We start from the raw sequence: 25,212 nt of genomic DNA on the forward strand, positions 1-25,212 counted from the left end.
TGTGGGTTTGTGTGAGTGTGTGTGTACTGGTGCACCTGCATGCATTTCCATGTGTACTCCGTGAGTGTATGCATGACCTTTATGGGCACCTATTCTATCTATTGTTATGTGCATACACCAGCCCAAGCATGTGTGTGAGACTCACACACAAACACACACACACACACACACACACACACGACTCGAGGATAACAGGGTTGTGTGTGTGTGTGTGTGTGTGTGTGTGGTAGAGAAAAATAATGGGAGAGAATACATGCTGACAGTGCTACTTTTTGTACCTCTCCCCACGGAAAGCCTACATCGACCCTGTTTCTTTTCACTTTTTGTGGCCCTCTTATGAAATTTCTCACCATGCTGTATTTACCGCTACAAAGATTTGGAGCTGGGCAACCTGATTTTTAGCCCCATGGAGGCTGAGTTAATATTGACTTTGTGCTGTCATCATACACCACCGAGGCTCAGGGAAACATCACATGGTGCTCCTCTGCGGTCAGAATAAACCTATAATTTAAGCTGAGCAAATTGTAGTGTTGTTTGCTTTTTTGGAAAGACTATTTCACTGAAATCCACAATGGTTAGTACGTTCATTACCACATTAGAACACATTTAAATTCACACGTTATGAATCACCTATTTCACTGTTAGCCACCTATGTTTATGTCTCTGTCCTATGTATCTTATGTCTAATTTCTTGGGCCTCAAAGTCAAGACCCATTTCTCCACACACACCCACACCCCCCCCCCACACACACACACATCCTCATTTGTATTTTCTTTCCCTTGCTTTCATTCCTTCTGAGGATATTCATAAAACACATAACTTTCTGATATAATGCATTTATCTCATTTAGTATTTTCATATGTATCTAGATATTTTTCACATTACAATCACACTGACATGAATAAACCCCCATACTGCTGTCTGCAGTCTCAGAATATAAATGGCATGCCTGATAAGCACTGTAAGCCTTGCGGTACACAGCTTGTTATGTCTCTCACTGAATGTGCTGTGCTTTGACGGAGCATTCTTCGATAGCATATAAGAAACCCTTACCTACTCAGAGTGTCCTTTACAACCCTTAGATCCAGCATGTGTGTGTGTGTGTATGTGTGTGTGTGTGTCCTTTTTGTATGGCATTGTGTCCTTCACACTGCTACCCATGCTCCTTTGGTGTTGGGTTTCCGGGTATCAGAGCCCAGGGAGGTGTTAAGGGACCAGGTAGGAACAAGTGTTCATTGGCTCTCAGCAGATCAATAGGAGGCTATTAGAGCTTGGCCTAGTTACAGCAATTGAATCCTGGCAGCAACAACCCCCCCACCCCCATGACCCCCCTCACCCCAATAAAACAAAAAGGCATTGCTAAAATGAATAAAAAGGCATTCATGATAATGAAGATAAATAGTTATTTACAAAGGTCAGTAACTTACAGGGTTAACAGGGCTAAAAAGGTATGTCCCATTCTCAGTGCAAAATGCAGTACAGTGCAGATCTTAGCTGTACAGAGCCAGATGAAGTGTGGGCAGCAGTATGGTGCAAGGCAGAAGTAGATACATGTAGCAATAGATACTGGTACAGTCATATTATTAACTTTTCAGTAGCTTGATGGCCCTGATGTAGAAACTGTTCTTTAGTCTACAGGTCCAGCACCAGATGTTTTGTTATCACCTGCCAGACGATAACAAGGACAAGGGACTGTATGCTAGGTGGCTGTGGTCCATGATGATTTCACAAGCCTTCTTCAGGCTTTCTTGTGTGGAAAATGTTCTGTAGGGTTGGGGGCTCACTGCCAATGATGTGCTCTGCTGTCCTCACTGCTCTCTGGAGAGCTTTACAGTTGCAGGCGGAGCAGCTGCCGTACCATCGTGTTATGCAACCAACCAGTCAGGACGCTAACTATAGTGCATCGGTCAAAGTTTGTGAGGATGTGAGGAAACATTCGAAACTTTTTTTCTTAATTTATTTTTTTGGCATTTTCTGCCTTTATTTGACAGCAATAGTCAAGAGAGAGAGACAGGAAAGGCAGGGGAGAGAGAGGATGACATGCAGCAAAGGGCACGGGCTAGATTTGAACCCAGGCTGCTATGGTAAGGACTCAGCCTTATGTGGTACGTGCTCTATCAGGTGAGCCACCAGGGCTCCTGCCCCCATCCAAACTTTTCTAGCCTTCTCAGGAAGTTGAGGCATTTGTGGGCAGATTTTACCACCATGTTGGTATATAAAGCCCACGTTAAATCATCGACAAATTTCCTTTCTGCTTCAGCTCAGTTGATGTATATGGGGGCATGTCTACCCCCTTCTGTTCCCTGTAGTGCACAATCAGCTGCTCAATTTACTGACATTTAGAGAGAGGTTGTTGTTTTGGCCCTATAATACTAATGTACTGATCTCTTCCCTGTGGACGTCTCGTCACCATTTGTGATGAGACCCAGGATCGTCGTGTCATCAGCAAACTTAATGATGAAGTTGGAGCTGTGTGTGGCAGCTCATTCATGGGTGAAAAGGGAGTACGGGGGGGGGGGCTAAGTACACAGCCCTGGTTGGCACTTGTATTCAAAGTCAGTGTTGGGGAGCTGCGGTCGCTGATTCTCATCACCTGGGGTCTGCTGGTCAGGAAGTTCAAGATCCAGTCACTGATGGAGGTGTTTAGTCCATGCACGTCGCAGCTGCGGATGTTGTGACACCCGAACGTTCACAAAAACATGATTCCAACACCCCCACTTTTTCCTGAGGTAGATATTGATGAAATGCACCTGAGTTCCCCATACACGAAAAACTATCGGTCAAGCGAGATTGATGAAACGGCCATCCAGCCAATCACAGCCATTTGACCAACCCACCACCCCAGGGAAGAGTATACAGTTGAAGTACATTAAAGTTACCTGAGTGCATTCAGACACAGTGCTTCTGTCACTTGCCACTGGCTGTGATAACACATTAGGGAATAACAGATTAGAGGTATGAAATGTCTATTTAACTAGTTAGTAATGTAGAATTTTCTTTTATAACTTTGTCTTATGTGACGTGTCAGCCTACAGTCATTGAACATAAATGAAATCGCTATCCTAGTCGTTGTGCTAGGTCAATCATTTCAAATGCAAGCCAGGTGGCAAACAAACTTGATGCAAGCTAATGGTAGTCGACATTATTTAGTTAGATATAATTTCACAGCTAGATAGCAAGTTAAAGTCTGAATGCCCTCCTCTTTTTGGGTGACATTTCTCACACCATCTGTTTACAATGTCTCTTGTCTCAGCAAGCTGCCAATTAGTAGGCTAGCAGTCTGTAGCAGACCAATGTTGGCTAGCTTGATAGTATGTGCTAGCGTTAGTGATAGTCTGCTAGCGACATCCAGTGAGCTTGGCATTGTTTGAGATATGAGGAAATGCACCAAAGGAAAAGGCAGAAGAAGATTGACTCCTTTTTCAAGTCAAATAGTAATTTAAGTTGAGTGTTAGGACTTTGCTTTGGAAGGAAACAGAACATTATTACGGCTTAATACTATGGTATGTGAATGCTGGGGAATATAGTATCTTGGGGAGAAGGGTGTGGTGCTACAGTGTACATTCTGAACTCAACATTATTTGCATATGGTAGTGAGGACAATGTAGAAATGCATGGCATTCGTTTTGATTTGGCATGTTGTGGAAACTGGAATGGGGGCTGAATGCAGGGGTTGTGGTGCTCATGTCCCACCTTTAGAACCACCACACTCCCCCCCCCCTTTTTTTCTCCCCAATTGTCTCCGGCCAATTACCCCACTCTGCAAAGCCGGCCTGGTCGCTGCTCCACCCCCTCTGCCGAGCCGGGGAGGATTGTAGACTACCACATGCTTCCTTCGATACATGTGGAGTCTCCAGCTGCTTCTTTTCACCTGACAGTGAGGAGTTTCGCTAGGGGGACATAGTATGTGGGAGGATCACACTATTCCCCCCCCAGTTCCCCCTCCCCCCTGAACAGGCGCCCCGATCGACCAGAGGAGGCGCTAATGCAGTGACCAGGACACATACCCACATCCGGTTTCACACCCGCAGACACGGCTAGTTGTGTCTGTAGGGACGCCTGACCAAGCCGGAAGTAACACAGAGATTCGAACTGGCAATCCCCGTTTTGGTAGGCAACAGAATAGACCACCACGCCAACCAGATGCCCCAGAACCACCACACTTTTTAAATTGCTATTCCACCCCTGGTTTAGTCCCAGGTCCTTGAGCTTGGCGACACATTTGGCGGGGACAATGGCAATGAATGCCGAACAGTAGTTCATGAACCGTGTTTCTCTTATCCAGGTGGGAGAGGGCAGTGTGCATTGCTATGCCAATGGCTTCATCAGTGGATCTATTGGGTCTAGAAGTAAATTGGAGAGGCTCCATAGTGTTGGGGAGGGAGGTGCGGATGTGGGCTAAACACTTGAAGCGCTTCATCACTACAGAGGTCAGTGCTACAGGGCAGTAGTCGTTCAGGCAGGTTACAGTTGGTTTTGGGGAAACTGGGATGATGGTAGTCTTCTTGAAACAAGTGGGGATAATGCAATGGCTGAATTAGGCCCCTAAGACAGAGCGCATCTTGCGGGTGCAAAACACAATGCGCGCCAAAAAAGGCAAGCTGCGTCTTGTTTGTTGTTGTTACTAGGCAACCACCTAATCACCTGTCCTTAGCCTAACCATTTTTTTTTAAATTTCCCCCTTTTTTCTCCCCAATTGTATCCGGCCAATCACTCCACTCTTCCAAGCTGCTGCTCCACCCCCTCTGCTGATCCGGAGGGCCGCAAACTACCACATGCCTCCTCCGATACGTCCCCCAAAATTCTCGCCAACTTCTACCACTGCACCATAGAGAGCATCCTGACCAGCTCTATCGCAGTGTGGTACAGCAATTGCACATCAGTAGACCAGAAAACTCTGCAACACGTCATCAAGGCGGCCCAGCATATCGCCGGTACCCAGCTCCCAGCCATAAAAGACATTTATCACAAACACTGCCTTCAAAGGGGTCTCAACATCAGCAGAGATCCCACCCACCCCAACCATGGACTGTTCTCCCCCCTGCACTCTGGGAGGCACTACAGGAGTCTCAGAGCCTGCACTACCAGGCTCAAAAACAGCTTCTTTCCCCAAGCTGTTGCCCATCTGAACCTGGCCACCCACTGAATATCTCTGGATATTTTTAAATATTTTTGTACTCATGCTCTTTTTTCTTTTTTTTTTAACTTATTTTTTGCTTTTATACTGTGTTGCTGTGTTTGTCTGTGTCTGTCTTGCACCGTTTGGCGAAGCCACAGCCCTTATTTCGTTTTTAACTTGTGCCTGCACATTGTTTTTAATGACAATAAATTGAATTGAACTGAATTGAATGTGGAGGCATCAGCCGCATCTTTTCACCTGACAGTGAAGAGATTTGTCAGGGGGTTATAGTGCGAGGGATGATCACACTATTCCCCCCAGTTCCCCCTCCCTGACCAACCAGAGGAGGCGCTAGTGCAGCAACCAGGACATATACCCACATCCGGCGTCCCACCTGCAGACATGGCCAATTATGTCTGTAAGGACGCCCGACCAAGCCGGAGGTAACACGGGGATTTGAACCAGTGAGCCCCGTGTTGGTAGGCAACGGAATAGACCGCTACACTACCTGGACACCTGAGCCTAACCATTATTTTGCTGTGAACTACATTACATTACATTACATTACATTACATTACATTACATTACAGTCATTTAGCCGACGCTTTTATCCAAAGCGACTTACAATAAGTGTATTTAACGTAGGAAATCAGGAGAACTACTAGTCATCAGAGGTCATAAGTGCATCTAAACAAGCTTCTAAGAGCAAAACCAATGCTAAAGTAAAAGCGTAAGAAAAATATTTTTTTTATATTCAAATGAGTGAATACAATAAGTGCTAAGAGCAAGTAATAGGGCAGTAGTTCTTAAAGACGTGAGTTTTCAACCTGTGGTGAAAGATGGGCAGCGACTCCACTGTCCTGACATCAGTGGGGAGTTCATTCCACCACTGTGGGGCCAGGACAGAAAAGAGCCGTGACCGGGTCGATCGGCAGCAGGGGCCTCTGAGCGACGGGGCAACCAGGCGTCCCGAGGCAGCAGAGCGAAGTGGTCAGGCGGGGGTGTAGGGCTTGACCATGGCCTGGAGATAGGAAGGAGCTGTTCCTTTCACTGCCCTGTAGGCCAGCACCAGAGTTTTACACTGGATGCGAGCAGCAAGTAAACTCACAGATCTGCATTTTTTTTATTTTGGCTAGCTTAAAGTAGTTAACTTCCTAGTTAGTTAGTTAATTAGTTATCCAGCAACAGCCACCCAAGAGTACACATGTAGACGCCACTTGTGGTCATCACCACCACAGAAGGCCCATCTCTCAATCTATCTAATTGGAGAATGGGGAAAAATGCATCTCGCATCAGACACTTTTCTGCTCTGAGTTGGAGTTTTTTCAACTTGAGGCGTTCAGGGTGCTCCTGCAAAAATGCGAGGCACATAGAGTAAGAAACCCAAGGCACTCAGCCACGCAAAAGCAGCCAGCAAAAACTTGACTCTCGTTGAAAACAATTACAAAAAGTCGCCACAGGCTGCTAAAAAGCACCCTGTCTGATCGGGAGTCAGGAGGTTGAAGAAACTGGTGAAGATCCCTGCCAGCTGGTTGGCACACACTCTGAGGACGCAGCCGGGGATGCGATCCAGTCCCGGGGTGAGATATAGGTGTTCTGTAGGTGTTCTATCTCATTTTTAGGACAGAACAAACCAGGACTAAGGTACTAAGAGGACCGGGCTGTTTCAACTGTACCTGTGGCTTGCATAAGGTGGGTGAATGGCTGAAGCATTAGTGCATGAATGAGTGCAAGAGCAAATGCACACATGACTAGTTACTCTATGCAGACACACACACACACACACACACACATACACACACACACACACTAACATGCAAATTCCCACCGAGTTTACCTAACCAGTCTGCTTTTCAGTATCGTTTTTTTTTTCCCCCCAGAAAAATATAGCAGGCAGGAGTGGAGGAAGAGTAAAATATTCCCATAGCAAGCTTCTTAAGTCAGAGCAGTCATGTTGAATGCAACCAGAGAAAGGCATCATGATAACAACATAATACGAAGTTCTGATTTGGCTCTCAGTAATGTTTTTATGTACTTCGTGTATTTTTGATCACATGGCTGTATGAGTCTTTTCAGTCATTCTACTTCAAGCAATGCGTCTATGCAAACGCAGTACATCAGGGAATCAAAGATTCAGTCAAAGCATAGAATCAAATTGCTTTCATTCTGTTCTACTCCTACTCGGCCTTTTTGCATGTCATTTACCTTTCACGAGCTTCCCTTCGCTAGGATACAGTTAGAAATGGGCTGATGTCATTTACACCTCCCATTTCTCTCTCTCTCTCTCTCTCTCTCTCTCTCTCTCTCTCTCTCTCTCTCTCTCTCTCTCTCTCTCTCTCTCTCTCTCTCTCTCTCTCTCTCTCTCTCTCTCTCTCTCTCTCTCTCTCTCTCTCTCGCTCTCCTTCGTAAGCTCTGTCTGACCGTATCTAGTGTTCCTTTTTCTATTATCACTCGCTATTCACTCCCTCTGCCTCTCTCCACTCTTTTCCACTTCAGAATAATCTGATTGCCTGCCCCTCAATGTCACCATGGCAACCACAGCTCAGACTTCATCTATCTATCTATCTATCTATCTATCTATCTATCTATCTATCTATCTATCTATCTATCTATCTATCTATCTATCTATCTATCTATCTATCTATCTATCTATCTATCTATCTATCTATCTATCTATCTATCTATCTATCTATCTATCTATCTATCTATCTATCTATCTATCTATCTATCTATCTATCTATCTATCTATCTATCTATCTATCTATCATATCATTTTAATAACTGTTATCTGCTGTCTTTATATCCTTATGTTCATCTTCTTTTTTGTCCCTTTCAGACTGTCTGTCCTTCTGTCTCTTTTATTATGTCTCTTTTTTCTGTCCATTATTCCATTACGTGTGATTAAAAGGCTCTCATTGATGCTCTGCATCTTCACAAAGCTGTTGTTTAGCACACAGGTAACAGCTCTGGCAGAATCATTACTGACTGACGCCTCATACGTGAGCTCTTCTCTAATGCAAACACAGGGTTAGACACACACACACACACACACACACACACACACACACACACACACACACACACACGCATACACACACACACAAACACACACACACACACACACAGACCATTGAGCACAGAGCTGTGATGGATTTTCCTTTAAATAAATGGACACCATCCACACTCATAGCTTCACACCAAACACAATTGCCTTGTGCGCACGCACACGCACACACACACACACACACACACACACACACACACACACACACACACACACACACACACACACACACACACACACACACACACACACACGTACACTGATTAAGTTGGAGTAAGCCTGACAGTTTTGCCCTCCAATCACCCCTGTGCCTGCAGATTCATCAGTCAGAAATTAATTATCTGATATCTAATGATGTCTGTTCATCCAGGAGGGAGAAAGTCACTCTCTCCTCTTCACCAAGGTCTTTCAAACAGAGGCAGTTTAATGAGTCCTTATACAGCTGCAACCATTGTTGACTACTGCTGTATTTTTCTCACACTTGCTGCACTGCTGCTGTGCTGCTGCTACCTCAGGAAGAACTGAGAAACAGTAGACCCATAACATTGTGAGCAATGTAGCCATTGGTTGCAAAGACTTAAAGCTACAATCCTGAAGTCTTCATTTTATTTAACTTACACCTACGGTTATACTGGGAATTGCATTTGTGTCTGACCGCTCTGAATCCCTGTGGCACATTGAGAATGATGCAGAGTCTTCAATGTTGTTTTTTGTCAGCGCCTTCACCAGCACCATACAAGAAAACAGCACATAATTGGGCCTGGGTTAAAGCTATTAAAAGCTTAGTATCTGATGGTAAAGTCCTCTACGAGCTTGGTCTGCCAAGTCTGCTTGTTAGCCACAACAGTTTTTTTCCCTTCTTAAATTTGCTGGTACCTGCCATCTTCTTAAACATTTGGCTGCTATGATGAAGATGTAAAACACTATGCACATATCATAACGTGTTACTCCACCTGACCGTAACCAGTACAAGCAAAAACCATTAAACTGAGAACATGATTTGGTTATTCACTGATTAGCTCGTCTTAAATATGCTTGTACCACAGACACATGTAAATCGTCAGGACAGTGGGGTCCCCCCCACTTTTCTTTTCTCTTCCCAGTTGTATCCGGCCAATTACCCCACTCTTCCGAGCAGTCCCGGTCGCTGCCCCCCCCCCCTCTGCTGATCCGGGGAGGGCTGCAGACTATCACATGTCTCCTCCAATACATGTGGGGTCACCAGTCATTTCTTTTCACCTGACAATGATGAGTTTCGCTAGAGGGATGTAGCACGTGGGAGGATCACGTTATTCCCCCCAGTTCTCCCTCCCCCCTGAACAGGCGCTCCGACTGACCAGAGGAGGCGCTAGTGCAGAGACCAGGACACATACCCACATCCTGCTTCCCACCCACAGACACATTACATTTACATTACAGTCATTTAGCTGACACTTTTATCCAAAGCGACTTACAGTAAGTGTATTTAACGTAGAAAATCAGGAGAACACTAGTAATCAGAGGTCATAAGTGCATCTTCTCTCCAAACAAGCATCTAAGAGCAAAACCAGTGCTAAAGTAAAAGTGAAAGAAAGAGTTTTTTTTTAAATGAGTGAATACAATAAGTGCTAAGAACAAGTAACAGGGTAGTAGTTCTTGAAGAGGTGAGTTTTCAACCTGCGCCGAAAGATGGGCAGCGACGCCGCTGTCCTGACATCAGTGGGGAGTTCATTCCACCACTGTGGGGCCAGGACAGAAAAGAGCCGTGACCGGGTCGATCTGCAGCAGGGGCCTCTGAGCGACGGGGCAAACAGGCGTCCCGAGGCAGCAGAGAGAAGTGGTGGGGTGGGGGGTGTAGGGCTTGACCACGACCTGGAGATAGGAAGGAGCTGTTCCTTTCACTACCCTGTAGGCTAGCACCAGAGGCTTAAACTGGATGCGAGCAGCTACTGGGAGCACGTGTAGGGACATGACAAGGGGAGTTGTGGGTGAGAACTTAGAGTGGTTGAACACCAGACGATCTGCAGCTTTCTGAACAAACTGCAGAGGTCTAATGGCTGACACTGGGGCACCAGTAAGGAGGGAGTTGCCATGGTCCAGCCGGGAGATGACCAGAGCCTGGATGAGCACCTGTGCCATCTCATCGGTGAGGAATGAGCGAATCCTCCTGATGTTATAGAGGAGAAATCTGCAGGAGCAAGCAACCGATGCAACGTTTGCAGCAAATGACAGTTGGTCGTCCAGGATCACACCCAGATTCCTCGCCGTCTGAGTTGGCATCACCACGGTGTTGTCAATGGTGATGGCCAGGTCTCGGTGTGGGCAACCTTACCCCGAGAGGAACATCAGTTCTGTCTTGTCCAGTTTGAGCTTCAGGTGGTGTGTCACCATCCACTCCGAGATGCCAGTCAAGCACGCAGCAATGCGTGTCTCTACTTGTGTGTCAGAGGGAGGGAAGGACAAGATCAGCTGGGTGTCATCGGCATAAGCAATGGTAAGAGAAGTCATGCGAGTGAATGACAGAACCCATGGATGTCGTGTAAAGTGAGAAAAGGAGGGGACCCAGAACCAAACCCTGTGGAACACCTGTAGTCAGTCTGCGATGCTCAGACACAGATCCCCTCCATGTCACCTTGTAGGAGCGACCCTTCAGGTAGGATGCACACATTGAGAGTGCAGAGCCTGTGACACCCAGCCCTCGAGGGTAGACAAGGCCAATTGTGTCTGTAGGGATGCCTGTCCAAGCCAGAGGTAACACGGGGGGATTCAAACCAGTGATCCCCATGTTGATAGGCAATGGAAAGGCCAGTAGGTTTAAGCAGAAGACTCAGAGCAACTTTACAGGTCTAGTTTTGAATGTTTGCTGACCTCCAGGCTGGCTGCTTCATCCTCCAGTATTGAGGGTGCATAGCGTGGGAGGACGGCTATAGTGGCTATAGTACTATAGTGTGCAGGTGATGTGCAGTCTTGTTGTTCAGATTAGATCAAGAATAGGCTTGCTGTTCCAGCATGCTGTTAGAGGGATTATATATTCAGTAAATCTTTGACATGAATCCACAACTTCATGGCTTTTCTTCCAAATTTTGTGTGTGTTTGTGGGTTGGTGTGTGTGGGTGCATGTACATGTTTATGTGAGCATATGTGCATGCACGTGCAAACATATGTATGAATTATGCATGCATGTGTTTGTGTGTGTTTGGGTCTCTGTGTGTGTGTTTGCGTAACCTGATGAGTGACTAATTTTCTCCACATTACCATGAGTCATTTTCATTCATTCCATCTGTCTTCTCTTTCCTTCCTTCTGAGCAAATCAAAGGACAGGTTAATACCCTGCATACTAGTGGATTTACATCCTGGTAGATAGTAGGTTCAAACCCTGTGTAAACAGGGTGCCTTCATGGCTAAGGTAAGGTTAACATCAGAATCCCGTCAATGTATGAAATAAAGCAAAAATAGTGCTCCAGAAAAGCTTGCAGAGATTACGGTAAACGAAGATGGAATCAGAAAACAGATTAGGGACTGTGTTAGCTGCAGCTACTTGTTTTGGGGCTCAGGTGTAGTCTCCGTCTCTGTCTGTCTGTCTCTCTCTCTGTATTTCTCTGTCTCTCTCTCTCTAGCTTTAATTTTTAATGTGCTGTTACCACCGTGCACACAGCATGCAGTCATTGCAATTCCCCATCTCACAGTGAAGCAACACTCCTGCTCTGATCCTTAATGGAACATGTGGAAAGTAATGCCTTACTAATGCTGGACAGATGCAAGGTGGAAGATTTCTCCAACGGAAACTGTCTGTATGCATAATTCTGTAAATTTGAAACAGTCCAACTCCTCACACAGCAAAGCCTTTCATGTAGGAGTCTCGCTAAAGATTTTCCCTAAAATTCACCCTGTCTGTCCCAAGTTGCCCCACCCTTCCCAAGAGGGAAAACACTTATTTCAGGCTCTATCAGCTGTAATTAGAAGATCATTCATGTCCTGAGAACTCTTACATAGCCTGCAGTAAGAAATTAAGGAGAGGACGAAGAAAACACTCTTTTCATATGTCCTTATTCAGATTTTCTTTTTTAAAATCTCTTACCTGTAGTAGGAAGTCAAAGAGAGCCAGTCTCCCCCACTCTGAGTGGTGGACCCCCACACAAGGGACTGAGTTTAGGTCGGCTTCTTTCCCACAATGGACCTTAAGCAACTCCTGGTACAAAACCCAGCTGAGTGGTACTGAGTTCTGGTCGTTGTCGCTGTCATCCAGGTGCTGGATATCCGGGTCCCACCACACAACAGGTCTGGGAACACCGCTAATGTATTTGTAGGGTAATATGTCACTGTTAAAATTCCTTAGGACTGCAGGAAGGCTCCTGTTGAGTCCCAGTACCCTGTCCAGGTGAAAGGCAAACACTTCATACCAGTCATCAGGGCGTTTGATGAGGGAGCAGCTGCCCTGCTGGCAGTGCTCGCTGTGGCTCCCTGGATCTCTGTGTCCAAGTCCATGCTGGGTAGTGTGATTCTTCGATGCAATGGATTTCTGATATGACAGACAAATTAATTTAGCTACTTTTTATTTATCTTTTGTGGAAATCTGAGCTTTTTCAGGGGTTCACCATCACTCAGAGACAAGGTAATATCAGCAATTAAAGCAGTAGGTCATTGATGAGAAGACAACCAGTAAACAATGGTTTGTTGGTTCATTTCTTAACAGACAAAAGGTTGTACTCCAAGTATGAATAACAATGGTAATAGTGGTTATTAATTACTACATGAATACTTTCGCACCATTACATTGAGCAGGGGCAAGCACTTTAGGCAAATCATTTAACCCAAATAGGCATAGTCCAGATGTGCTGTATTTGTAAAGAGCTGGTTTATTAAATTAGGAAAGAAATAATAAAAATAATCCGTATTGAGCATTAAACAGCAGATGTATACATGTTCTATTTTAAATTCTACTCTACTAATAAAACCTGTAAAAGAAAATTTTTTTTTACCTACCTTGAGGGTTTGCTGGGTAAGAGGATCATCCAAGGCTACTTGGAGCACCTGTCCATGGGCAGGCACCCTAGCCTTGCTAACCACCTGGCCTCCAGCAAGGAGCTCCATCTTCTGGATGTCATCAACACTAAACCAGGGAGGAGGTGAATCCAGACTCATCCTGATTCTCCTCTGGTCACTGTTTGAGAAGTCCTGCTCTCTCAAACTCTGACTCTGACAGTTGGCTTCGTCTTTATTTACTGCTTCCTTAGGACTGGACAAACTCTTGCTATAGTCCAATGTACCAGTATTCTTTCGTTTCTTTTCAGAGGGCTCCTCTGAGAAGAAAAAGTGTTTTTTGAGAGCCCTAGAGGGCTTTTCCACAGCCTGCTGCTCCTTAGTGACTTGGTCAGACTTCCAGGAGTGTTTTATTGCCTGTCTCTGTTTTCTAAAGCACGTTTTTGTTCAGCTAGTTTTGAGCTCATATGCTTGCTGTCTACTTGTGTATTTGCCTGACTATCTTCCCAGCTGTCTGCATGTTGGCTGTCTTTTTGTTGGATGTTTCTCTGTCTTTCTGTCCATCTCTCTGCCAGTTGTCCTTGATGTCTTCTGTCTCTTAACTGGGTATCTGCCAGAGAAGGGATATGGGGTGGGGGCTGACTCTTTGTGAGATGACTGTTTGTCACTGCAGCAGCCACAGCACTGTGGTTGCTTTGTCTGATTCTATGCCGTGGTCCTATGCTTTTGGCTGCAGGCTGGGAGGGATGGGAATGATGATTGGTTGGCTGCTGGCGGGCAGCTGTTTTCCCTTTCTTTTGAAGGTGGTCCCTTTGGCTCTGTATTTATTCTTGTGTGAGTGTGTGTGACTTCCTTCTTTGAAATTGTTTATGTCTTTGCTGCCGGCATTTCTACCAGGTTTAGGCTGCTCAGCCACCATCATTAAATGTTTGGATGGCTCTTTGCCGTAGCGGCTATTCCAGGCCCCACTGTGGATGTTAGGGAGGAGCAGAGAGCTGGGTGGCTGCTGGAGGGTAGCGGATGGAGGGGGCTCCCTGACCCTGCCCTCATTGGTAGAGCTCAGGACTCTGGATGGCAGCCAGTCAATGTCCGATGGTGGAAGGGGATGGGGAGGGTGGCGATCATCACAGAAATTGTGAGAAAGAGGAGAAGGATGGGGGAGAGGAGGAGCAGCCACCTATGACCACAGCAGAGCTTTGACCACACTCTCCAGGCCTAGGGAAGAAAAGGGAGTGAAAGAAAGAGAGAGATTGTCAAGAAAGAGAGTGAGGGAAAGAGAGATGAAGAGAAAAAAAACATTCAGTTAAAGACAGACCAACAAAGCCATGATTATAATGGAGAAGTGCCATAAATGGCAAAGATAGCATTTGCTCTGCAAACTAATGGAGCACTGAAATTCCTCTGGGTGTTCACCAAGGAGTGCACTGAAGTCTCGGAGCTCCAGGCATGTGGAAAAAAAATATACATGATTCACACTCACAGAGACAAGGGAAAAAAAAGAAAGACGGTGGGAAATGCAAAGTGTGTTTTGCTAAGTTATTCTCTCATGTGATTTCACAATCACAATGTGTGATCTTTAAAAACATTGGGACTATATCGCCTAAAATGGAAATGAGTGAGATGGAATTAAAAAAAAAAAGAGAGAGAAAAACAGAAAGAGGAAATGTGGTGAGAATGAGAGAAGGCAGCTAATCCACACAGTATCCTGTTTATTCTGCACATAAGTGAATATGCATGCTGGAGTATAATGCTTGTGTCAGCCAAGTCTTTGCTTTCAGTAGCTTACAGCAGCACCGAATTCGCCCAGCTGAGGCCAGTGTGATTGTGGCACACTCATATTTCAATGCTACCTCTTGCACTCCATGCGAGGCAATGGAAAGTCATACTTCACACAATATGCTGTCACTTTCTGCACTGGCCCACAGTATTCACACAGAAAGCTTGCATAATGCATGCCGCCATTCTGTCTACTTACTGTGAGACATGCACTAACTTCCTATATAATAGAATCTTTTCATTGAATACCCATTGAATGGGGTGGTGATTCTATTTATTTATTTATTTTTGTATAATGATCCCATTATAAAACTGATGTAAATCTTTCAAAGGAACTCAGCTGTACATTGGAGGCTACGGTAACTGTGGTACCTCCTTAGCTGGCAGAAATGGTCTATGAAATTCTTTTTGTATAGGCAAAACATTAAAACCACCTGCCTAATATTGTGCAGGTCCCCCCTCCTGCCGCCCAAACAGCTCTGACCCATCGAGGCATGGACTCCACAAGACCTTTGAAGATGTCCTCTGGTATCTGGCACCAAGACGTTAGCAGCAGATCCTTTAAGTTCTGTAAATTGTGAGATGGGGCCTCCAAGGAATGGACTTGTTTTTCCAGCATATCCCACAGATGCTCCATCGGACTGAGATCTGGGGAATTTGGAGGCCAAGGCAACACCTTGAACTCTTTGTCATGTTCCTCAAACCATTCCTGAACAAATTTTGCAGTGCAGTAGGGTGTTTTATCCTGCTGAAGAGGCCACTGCCACCAGGGAATACTGGTGTACTTGGTCTGCAACAATGTTTAGGTAGGTGGTACGTGTCAAAGTAACATCCACATGAATGCCAGTGCCCAAGTTTTCCCAGCAGAATATTTCCCAGAGCATCACACTGCCTCTGCCAGCTTGCTCTCCCTCCATAGTGCATCCTGGTACCATCTCTTCACCAGGTAAATGATGCATACACACCCAGTTGTTCAGAAGACGTGATTAGTCAGACCAGGCCACCTTCTTCCATTGCTCCGTGGTGCAGTTGTGATGCTCACATGCCCATTGTAGGTGCTTTTGGCTTGGGACAGAGGTCATTATGGGCACTCTGACCAGTCTGCAGCTACACAACCTCATACACAGTGAGCTGCAATCCGTTGTGTATTTTAACACCTGTCTATGATAGCCAGCATTGAGTTCTTCAGCAGTTTGAGCTGTGGGATTGTACCAGACGAACTAGCCTTCATACCCCATGTGCATCAGTTAGCTTTGGGCACCCATGACCCCTGTCGCCGGTTCACCGGTTGTCCTTCCTTGGGCCACTTTTGGAAGGTACTGACCACTACATACAGGGAAAACCCCACAAGAGCTACAATTTTGGAGAGGTTCTAACCCAGTCTTCTAGCCATCACAGTTTGGCCTTGTCAAAGTCACTCAGATCCTTACAGTTGCCCATTTTTCCTGATTCCAACACATCCACTTCAAGAACTGGCAGTTCACTTGCTGCGTAATAAATCCCACCCCTTGAAAGGCGCTATTGTAATGAGATAATCAATGTTATTCACCTACCTGTCAGTGGTTTTAATGTGTTGGCTAATTGGTGTAATTTTATATGGAAAACATTGAGCAGGCAGTCCCATTTGAATTAAGGATTGGATTTCACCATTTTAAACACTTACTAGAGCACAAAATTAAATGTTGCAACAGTAGAAAACAGTTTTATTGTTCCATTTATAAATCTATACACCTATATGGGCAATTGTAATATGTAGAAAAAAAAAGTATTTTCTCACCAGGATGACCTAGATATCAGCTGCCGATACGTTTTTGCCCTTGACTTTCTTTCTTCTTTGTCTTTCTCTCTCTCTCTCTCTCTCTCTCTCTCTCTCTCTCTCTCTCTCCTCTCTCTCTCTCTCTCATCTCTCTCTCTCTCTCCTCTCTCTCTCTCTCTCCTCTCTCTCTCCTCTCTCTCTCTCTCTCTCTCGCTCTCTCTCTCTCTCCCTTACATCTTCTGTCTACTCTATTCAGGGGAATACTTGGTGAAGGAATGTTTCAGACCCTTGAGATGTCTTCCCCATCTTGGAGCGGTTTACGACATTCCCTGACCCCCTCCACCGGTGAAAGGATTCAGTTATTCTTCCCCGTAAAAGGAATGTTGTGAGACAGGACCCTTTTGGTCTGGCAGCTTATAGGTACCCTGGCAGCTCCTTGACAGTATAACAGATTTGCATAAAGGTTACCCAGACTGAGGCGTTAGACTCATGTACTGATTCAGTCATTTGCAGAGGTTTCATTTTTGACATCGATGTTGATTTGGTGCTGGACCGTTGCTTCATTCCACAGAGATATTTTTCTTGTTTTCAAAAACTCCGCAGGAATGTAGAAAGAAGGGATGCGTCCATTAAGGCAAATGCTGAACAGAGCACACATAAATGATATTAATCCGCTCCAAGAACTGGGTATTCATTAAGAAATGTGAGTTTCAAAGCCATTTATGAAATCCTGAAAGCATAGTTTCAGCCATGTTTGCAAAACCAGTGAAATGCAGTGAGCAATTAAAAGCTTATTGAAACGTTTTAGTCAATGCCCAGAACCTGCTGCCCTAATGTCTCTTCACTACCATTTGCATGGCAGGATAACACAGCATGAAGACTGTCAATGACAAGCCTGACAAGAGGAAACACACAACAACTTAGTGAGGCTGAGCTTCACTAAAGAAAACAACAATGCGGCAAATTGCAATCATTGCAGAGATATGATTTCATGTAGTATAGGGGAGGAAGCACCTCTGGCATGGCAAAGCACTTGCTGCAGCGTTATCTAAACCTGAAAGAATGCACCGTTTTCAAGGTCTCTCAGTCCTGGACATCATAACACCCTAAATTCAGCAAAAGCTAGTACTTTTAGCACCTCAACACACCAAACATATAAACAGCACACCTTCAGCTTCATTACAAACTGTACATGATGAGAGGAATCAGAAGCCATAAAATCCATATCCTACTCTGTACACAACTGGTTAAGAAGTCATGCGTATATGAAGTCAGCAACTTTTTGTTGCATGTCTTTTTGGGTTTGCATCATACATTTCTGCCTGGATTACAACACCATTTGCATCTTTTAGTCTCATCAGTACACACTCAGGTCAGCAGGAATCACATTATACAGTAACCTCTTCGCAGTGAACAACAAAATCATTATTAGTGAAGTTGTCATGACGACAGCCAATACCACATCCCTGCAAAAAAAGAAAAGAAAAAAGAAAAAAGAATATATGGATGGCACACTTTTTCATACGAAAACTTAACTCTCTTTGCCCAGGGTGCTAAGCAATTAGCCATCTCTCATTTCATCCTACATCTCGTCTGCCTCCTCAACGGTTTTGGCTGAGCCCTCGCATAGTTGTGTTACTGTGTCAACAATGGGACACCCTGTTGATACCGTGTGCCTTCAACACTTTTCTAAAGCAAACGCACAGCCGTCTCCCCAGCATGGGTCATCATTCACATATGCAGACACAGTTAGAGACATGCAAAGAACCCACAACATGTCACACATTATGTAGCATGTCATGTTTGCTGCACAGTAAAGTCCTGTCTGGACTATCGTCATCCATTTGTAGAGAAGAAAATCATGTTGTGCAGAATACAAAACACGACTACTTTGAATGAAACCATTAAATCACACCATTTAAATAGCATATGACGCACAATAAGTAGGGAGATTGGGTAGTTGAGCAGGTTGGAACGCAAAAAAATACAACGATGCTCGCACAGACACACACATCGAGGTACGCACACTTGTCGACATGACTCCCTGTGTTGCTGGCAAATTGTGTTTCCGCTTATTATCTACTTTGGGTTCTCTATCCATTTCAATCTGCCTGTCTTTCTCCGAGCTGAGATGTGGGTGAGAGGCATATTGTTCAGCATGGGAGTAATTGTTGGCATAACACACCAAAAGAACAAAATAACACCCATTAGCCTATGCCATAAAATGAACCATGTGGTGTGCAATTATGTGAGTAGTGGAAACTAGCGCACATTTGGTTAAGTTTAGCTGACCCCCCCCTCTCTCTTTCTTTCTTTCTCCCCCTCTACTGCCTCTCTCGTTCTACCTGACTGGTTATCTGAGTTTCTCTCTCTCTCTCTCTCTCTCGCTCTCTCTCTCTCTCTCTCTCTCTCTCTCTCTCTCTCTCTCTCTCTCTCTCTCTCTCTCTCTCTCTCTCTCTCTCTCTCTCTCTCTCTCTCTCTCTCTCTCTCTCTCTCTCTCTCTCTCTCTCTCACACACACACAGCGCTCCCTCTGCTTCCCCTGTAATAATCTCCCTCTCATTCTGACAGGCCAGGTGTCCTCTTGGCTGTCTGACACCTCCTAGCTTTTCTTCTTTTTCATTCCTTTCTTTTAACGTAGCTCCCGTTCTTCTCTCCCAGCTGAAAGCTGCAGGGAAGGTATGCAGCATTAGGTCGGGACATGCAACAGGTGCTGCAGCCAGCCAGCCGCAGGAGAGGACAGGGGCAGAGGAGAAGGGAAGGAGAGCCAAGGAGGTCTGGAGGCAGACCACTGTCTCATTACCGTCTCATCTGGGGAAGCTTTTATCAGCTTGTTAAGGACAGCCATAAACAAGGGGAAAAGGAAACGCCAGTTTCTTTAATGAAAACACAAGCCCCCAGGTAGAACAGCAGGCTGGGAAGTGAAATGTGGTTTTTTCAAATGCTGCCCGCAGCACATACTATGGGGTGTTTTTCAATATAACAAAGTCATTACAGTTCAGTGTATGGGAGCTCAGTCCTACAGGGTGGCATGGATCGAGCGAGAGAGCGGGTTGTCTAGTAATCGGAAGGTCGCTGGTTCAATCGCCGGCTCCTCCAGAGAGTGTGCTGGAGTGTCCTTGAGCAAGACAATGAACCCCTTACTGCTCCTGATGAGCAGGTTGGTGCCTTGCATGGCAGCCTCCGTAGTCAAAAGTTTCCTGGTTTGAGTCCCGGCTCCTACAGAGAGCATGTCGAAGTGTCCTTGAGCAAGACGCTGAACCCCTAACTGCTCCTGATGAGCAGGTTGGGACCTTGCATGGCAGCCTGCACCATCAGTGTGTGAATGTGTGTGTGAACGGGTGAATGTGAGGCATACACTGTAAAGTGCTTTGAGTGGTCGGTAGACTAGAAAAGCAATATTTAAATGCAGCCCATTTACCACAGAGGCACAGGACTTACTTCAATTATGTCTAATTTACTTTCTTTTTTAATGTGTGGGGCAAAAATTATGTGTGTTTGCTTTTAAAGGTAATAAAAAAAGAGTCCATCTCTTCAAACATAAGTACACGTATCTGCAAAGGGTAAGCGAGGTCAGGGTGTGTATATTAAATAGCTATGCACAAGAGAAATGCAGTGGAAACAGTAAAAGCGTTATTCCCCTGAAAGAGAAATTCAGGTCCAAGTGTGTAGCCATGCCAGTTCCCTGGAGACGGATATGAAGGAGACACACAGCGGTAGAAAGAGAGGGGCTGTGATGCTGTTTAATGACTACTGAGCAGAGAAAAGCCAGGTCCAAAGCCATTGATTTGACAGGGACTCGGGGTCAGGGCAGGAAGCTGAGAGCCGGCCTTGGCGTTATCTTCCACTGTCGGAGGTAAACTAGAAAGAGGGAGAGTAAATAAAACGAGCTGATCAATTCTGGTCTACTTTAGCCATTAAAAGCTGGAATGCAGCTTGATATGTGAGTGAATGTGGCAAAGGTCTGTTTGCTGTGATTCGTCCACAAAAACAAATAAGCAAAGTCCAACACCCATTTAACAACCATGTGCATGTGCGCACGCCATCTTAGTTTGAGTGACAGGATGTAAAGAGGGTTCAGCGTCTAGGACGTATCAGTGAACACGATGCCTCTCAATTCAATCTGACAGACACATGGTGTGTGATAGTGAGCGCCATCTTCATGCATGCTAATGTGTATTTTCTTTTTTTCTTTTTTTCCCCTCTTTTTCTCCCCATTTTTACTTGGCCAGTTACCCCACTCCTCTGAGCCATTGCCCCCTGAAACCGAGGAGGGCTGCAGACTACCACATGCCTCTTCCCATACATGTGGAGTCGCCAGCCGCTTCTTTTCACCTGACAGTGAGGAGATTCGCCAGTGGGACGCAGCGCGTGGGAGTGTCATGCTGCCCCCCCAACAGGCGTCCTGACCAACCAGAGGAGGCGCTAGTGCAGCGACCGGGACACATACCCACGTCCGGGTTCCCACCCGCAGACAAGGCCAATTGTGTCTGTATATGACGCCCAACCAAGCTGGAAGTAACACGGGGATTCGAACCGGCGATCCCCGTGTTGGCCGGCAATGGAATAGACCGCTACGCCACCCGGACGCCAGCTAATATATATTTTTAGACATTACAAGAAAGCGAATGGATTTGTGTGTGTTCTGGCTTTAAATGTGTGTGTGTGTGTGGTGTGTGTGTGTGTGTGTGTGTGTGTGTGTGTGTGTGTGTGTGTGTGTGTGTGTGTGTGTGTGTGTGCGTGTGTGTGTGTGTGCGTGTGTGTGTGAGTCCAAGAAGTGAAACATGAGGGAAGAAAAAAGTAAGTGAAGACAGATAGAGATTGGAACAGACAGAAAATAGATTGGCTGGAAAAGCAGCATTTCTATGAGCGAGAGGAGGACAGGAAGAAAATGTGAGATTAAAAAAAAAAGGATAGGCCAGTGAATATTAATTAAATGTGTGGGTAGTGGCTATACTTGCTACATGTAACTGTAGAGTGTAAACGGCGTTGTTTTTATGCACAAAATGTCACATTTGATTCTAAAGCCGAGCCACGCGCCTCCATCTGATAACACAACGAGACAGGAAGGGAAATAAATGACTGATAGCAGCTTCAGCCAGCTCAGCCAGCGGTTATCAACCAAACCCTGCTTCGGTCCCAGCAACTACATGCATAGCATGACTGTGAATGGAGGATATGAGGGGGGGGGTGAGCGTGTGTGTGTGTGTGTGTGTGTGTGTGTGTGTGTGTGTGTGTGTGTGCGCATGTGTGTTATCCTTCTCAGCTGTCAACATTACCCAGTAAGTCAAGATGGCAGTTAAATGGAAACAAGTCAGATCATCCCTTCTGCCTCCACACACACAGACACATCCACACACGAACACACACGAACACACACACACACACACACACACACACACACACACACACAGAGACACGCACACACACACACCAATACACCACAATTTACAATTAAAAGCAGTGAGACGAGTCGGAGAAGAATGACATGAATAAAAAAACAATGCAAATAGAAGGAGTTCAAAGGTGCGATTTCATTTTGTGAGGCCCTAAAGAAGAAAGAAGCTAAATTTAATTCACTGTTCTCGATAGACAGGATAAAACCATAAAACGAGGACACATCCAGTTATCAAAGGTAGCACCGTGACTGGGAGGAAACAAACAATGTTCTTGCTGGACTGACCCAAGGGTCAAAATGACTGGGGCAGATGAATCCATCATTGTGCTAGAGGAGGGGTTTGTGTAATATGAACCTACAATAAAGGGACAAGCATACATGCACACCGCAGTGCAAGCACTCTCGTATGAACACACACACACACACACACACACACACACACACACACACGCACACACACACACACACACACACACACACACACACACACACACACACACACACACACACACACACACACACACACACTGGTAGGAAACCAGGAATGTACGTACCACTGAAATACTAATCCTATGTAAATGTATCATGTGCAGACCATAAAGATAAATGTATACATATATATCTATATAATATTATATAATATTATATATATATATATAGATAGATAGATAGATAGATAGATAGATAGATAGATAGATAGATAGATAGATAGATAGATAGATAGATAGATAGATAGATATGCACATATTCATATACCCAGGGGGATCTATGGATTTAAATGTTTTGTTGCAGGTGATTACTGACGTTGTCTGACATTGACTATTTCAATAAATGAGCATCAGTAAGGTTGAAACCCTAATACTGCTCTTCCTATAGACTGAAATATTAGAGGTTCAATATCCTGCTCTGCTGTCAGCAACATTCTTCTGTGGAACAGTCAGATGTGTGTGTGCATGTGTGCGTGTGTGTATGTGTGTTAAAGGGACGCATCCTTAAATACACACCGTGCAAAGATAGTGGCTGTTCAGTTTTCCAGCGGAGAAATCTTTGGAAACACACAATTAATCTAAAAAAACTGCGACGCAAACCGAACAGTGAGTGAAAAACAAGAACTATCACTGTGGTTCGGGAAAGCTCTTCCACGGTGTGACAGCATGAAGTGAAACGTCTACCATGCGAGCCTGTTCAATACAAGCTTGTAATTTATTTTGACCTACTATGAGTTACTGTCTGGCATGGCTTCCCAGTTTTTGCCACAACAGCTGCTGTCTTTGCAGAAGACGTGATTACTATGTGGAGCACCTGGGTGAAGGAGGGAAAAGAGAGACCCAAGTGGTTTTGCTCAGGTTCATCGGATATAAGCTAGAATAATATCACAGTGGTGCAGTAATGTACATCTCCTTACAGCAGTGAGCACTTTTTCATGAAAATCTACCAAGAAAGGACGGTTCTTCCTATTGTCTTCTCCTGGATCGCCACCTTGTCATGGTGGAGAAGCTTGCGTGTACCAATGATCCCTATGCCATCCGGAGCTTGGCTCCTGCTAGGGTCACCCAAGGTGGATAGGTCAAGGGGCAGGCTCCAGATGAAGCCTGAGCCAACAAAGACCTCAACGGTGGAACTGGCGGAAGATGTCTCCAGGTCACAACAGCAGCGAAGGTGGATGAAGGCTGCAACAGAGGACTCTGGCCACCCCCTGCCAAGTACCGTGTGGTGGCTGCCAGTGCCTTAGCCACTCCACCTAGAAAGCTGTCACGCACAGGCGTCCTCCCATTATGCAGCTCCAGGATCGGCCTCTACACCCACCTGAGGACCCAGAGGGACCCAGAGGGGAGGACGGCACTCGACCCCGAGTGACCGCCGATGATGATGATGAAGAAGATGACTCCAGTTTATCACCAACTGCTAATGCCCCCCCCCACGATTTGTCCAGCTTTCATGTGTAGTCGACTCCCCATTCTCTTCTATTCAAATCCTTTCAAGCCTCACTGACCCCTCCTCTGCCCTCGCTGATCTGACGGCTGAACGGCTGAATCCCAGCGTAACCTTTAAACGTGACCGATGGTGGGTGACAGGTCACGGCGTCCTTGCTCCTTGTATTTATTCCAAGCCTGAGTATGAAAATCTTTAAACTGATGAAAGTATGTCTACCTGCACACCTCCACCCTGTCATCATCATGGAGTTGTGGTGTTTTGTTTTTCTACCCCTTACCTCAAGCTTGTGTTATTTTTTTTCACAAAACACTTCAGCTCAATTTCCATGGCTATTCAGAATCTATCTCCACATGTACAAGAGTGGAGTGTGCGTGTGCGTGTGTGTGTGCGTGTGTGTGTGTGTGAAGATGCTGGTAACAGCTTCTGAAAGAGACCTCCACCGGGAGGGTAACCTGTATCTTCTGTCAGAAGACATGTGCGTATGCGAACAGTTACCTGATTGCAAAACCATTAGTCTAAAGTGATATTTGACATTTAGAGTGGATGGCAGGAGAGAGCAAGAGAGCGAGAGAGCGAGAGAGCGAGAGAGAGAGAGAGAGAGAGAGAGAGAGAGAGAGAGAGAGAGAGAGAGAGAGAGAGAGAGAGCAATCAGTGCAAATAAGAAACATATTTTCTCTTAGGAGATTCTGTTCGATGAAACAGGTGAAATATGTCTTTGTGCGATGTCTAAGGTGCGCCTGTAAGCGATTCTGCCCCCCCCCCCTTCTCGCCAGCCAATTACGTCACTCTTCCGAAGCCATCCCCTCTGCTGATCCGGGGAGAGCTGTAGACATGCCTCCTCCCATACATGTGGAGTCGCCAGCTGCTTCTTTTCACCTGACAGTGAGGAGTTTCACCAGGGGGATGTAGCGCGTGAGAGGATCACGCTATCCCCAGTTCCCCCCTGAACAGGCACCCAGACCGACCAGAGAGGCGCTAGTGCAGTGACCAGGACACATATCCACATCCGGTTTCCCACCCGCAGAAACGGCCAATTGTGTCTGTAGAGATGAGCGACTAGCCGGAGGTAACACGGGGATTCGAACCGGCGATCCCTGTGTTGGTAGTCAACGGAATAGACCGCTACAAACCGGGACGCCCCCCCTGTAAGCGATTCTTAAGCTGTTTGCGAAACACCTGTCTGATGTAACATCAGTCAACACGCC

The 25,212-nt window shown here is 45.6% G+C and overlaps 1 protein-coding gene across 1 annotated transcript in view; it reads right to left on the reverse strand.

Moving 5' to 3' along the window:
* The window catches only part of gask1a (golgi associated kinase 1A), a 32,271-nt gene extending 17,801 nt beyond the window's left edge, over positions 1-14,470 (reverse strand). Inside the window, exons 1-5 of the mRNA XM_056286960.1 lie at positions 14,459-14,470; positions 14,210-14,358; positions 14,038-14,111; positions 13,186-13,463; positions 12,242-12,649 (exon numbers count right to left, since the gene is read on the reverse strand). Coding sequence (XP_056142935.1) covers positions 12,242-12,649; positions 13,186-13,463; positions 14,038-14,111; positions 14,210-14,358; positions 14,459-14,470 — 921 coding nt within the window. The remainder of the gene's footprint in view (positions 1-12,241; positions 12,650-13,185; positions 13,464-14,037; positions 14,112-14,209; positions 14,359-14,458) is intronic.
* Positions 14,471-25,212: the final 10,742 nt, after the last annotated feature.

This window comes from Lampris incognitus, chromosome 9 (genome assembly GCF_029633865.1).
Source record: "Lampris incognitus isolate fLamInc1 chromosome 9, fLamInc1.hap2, whole genome shotgun sequence".
NCBI classification, from domain to species: Eukaryota; Metazoa; Chordata; class Actinopteri; order Lampriformes; family Lampridae; genus Lampris; species Lampris incognitus.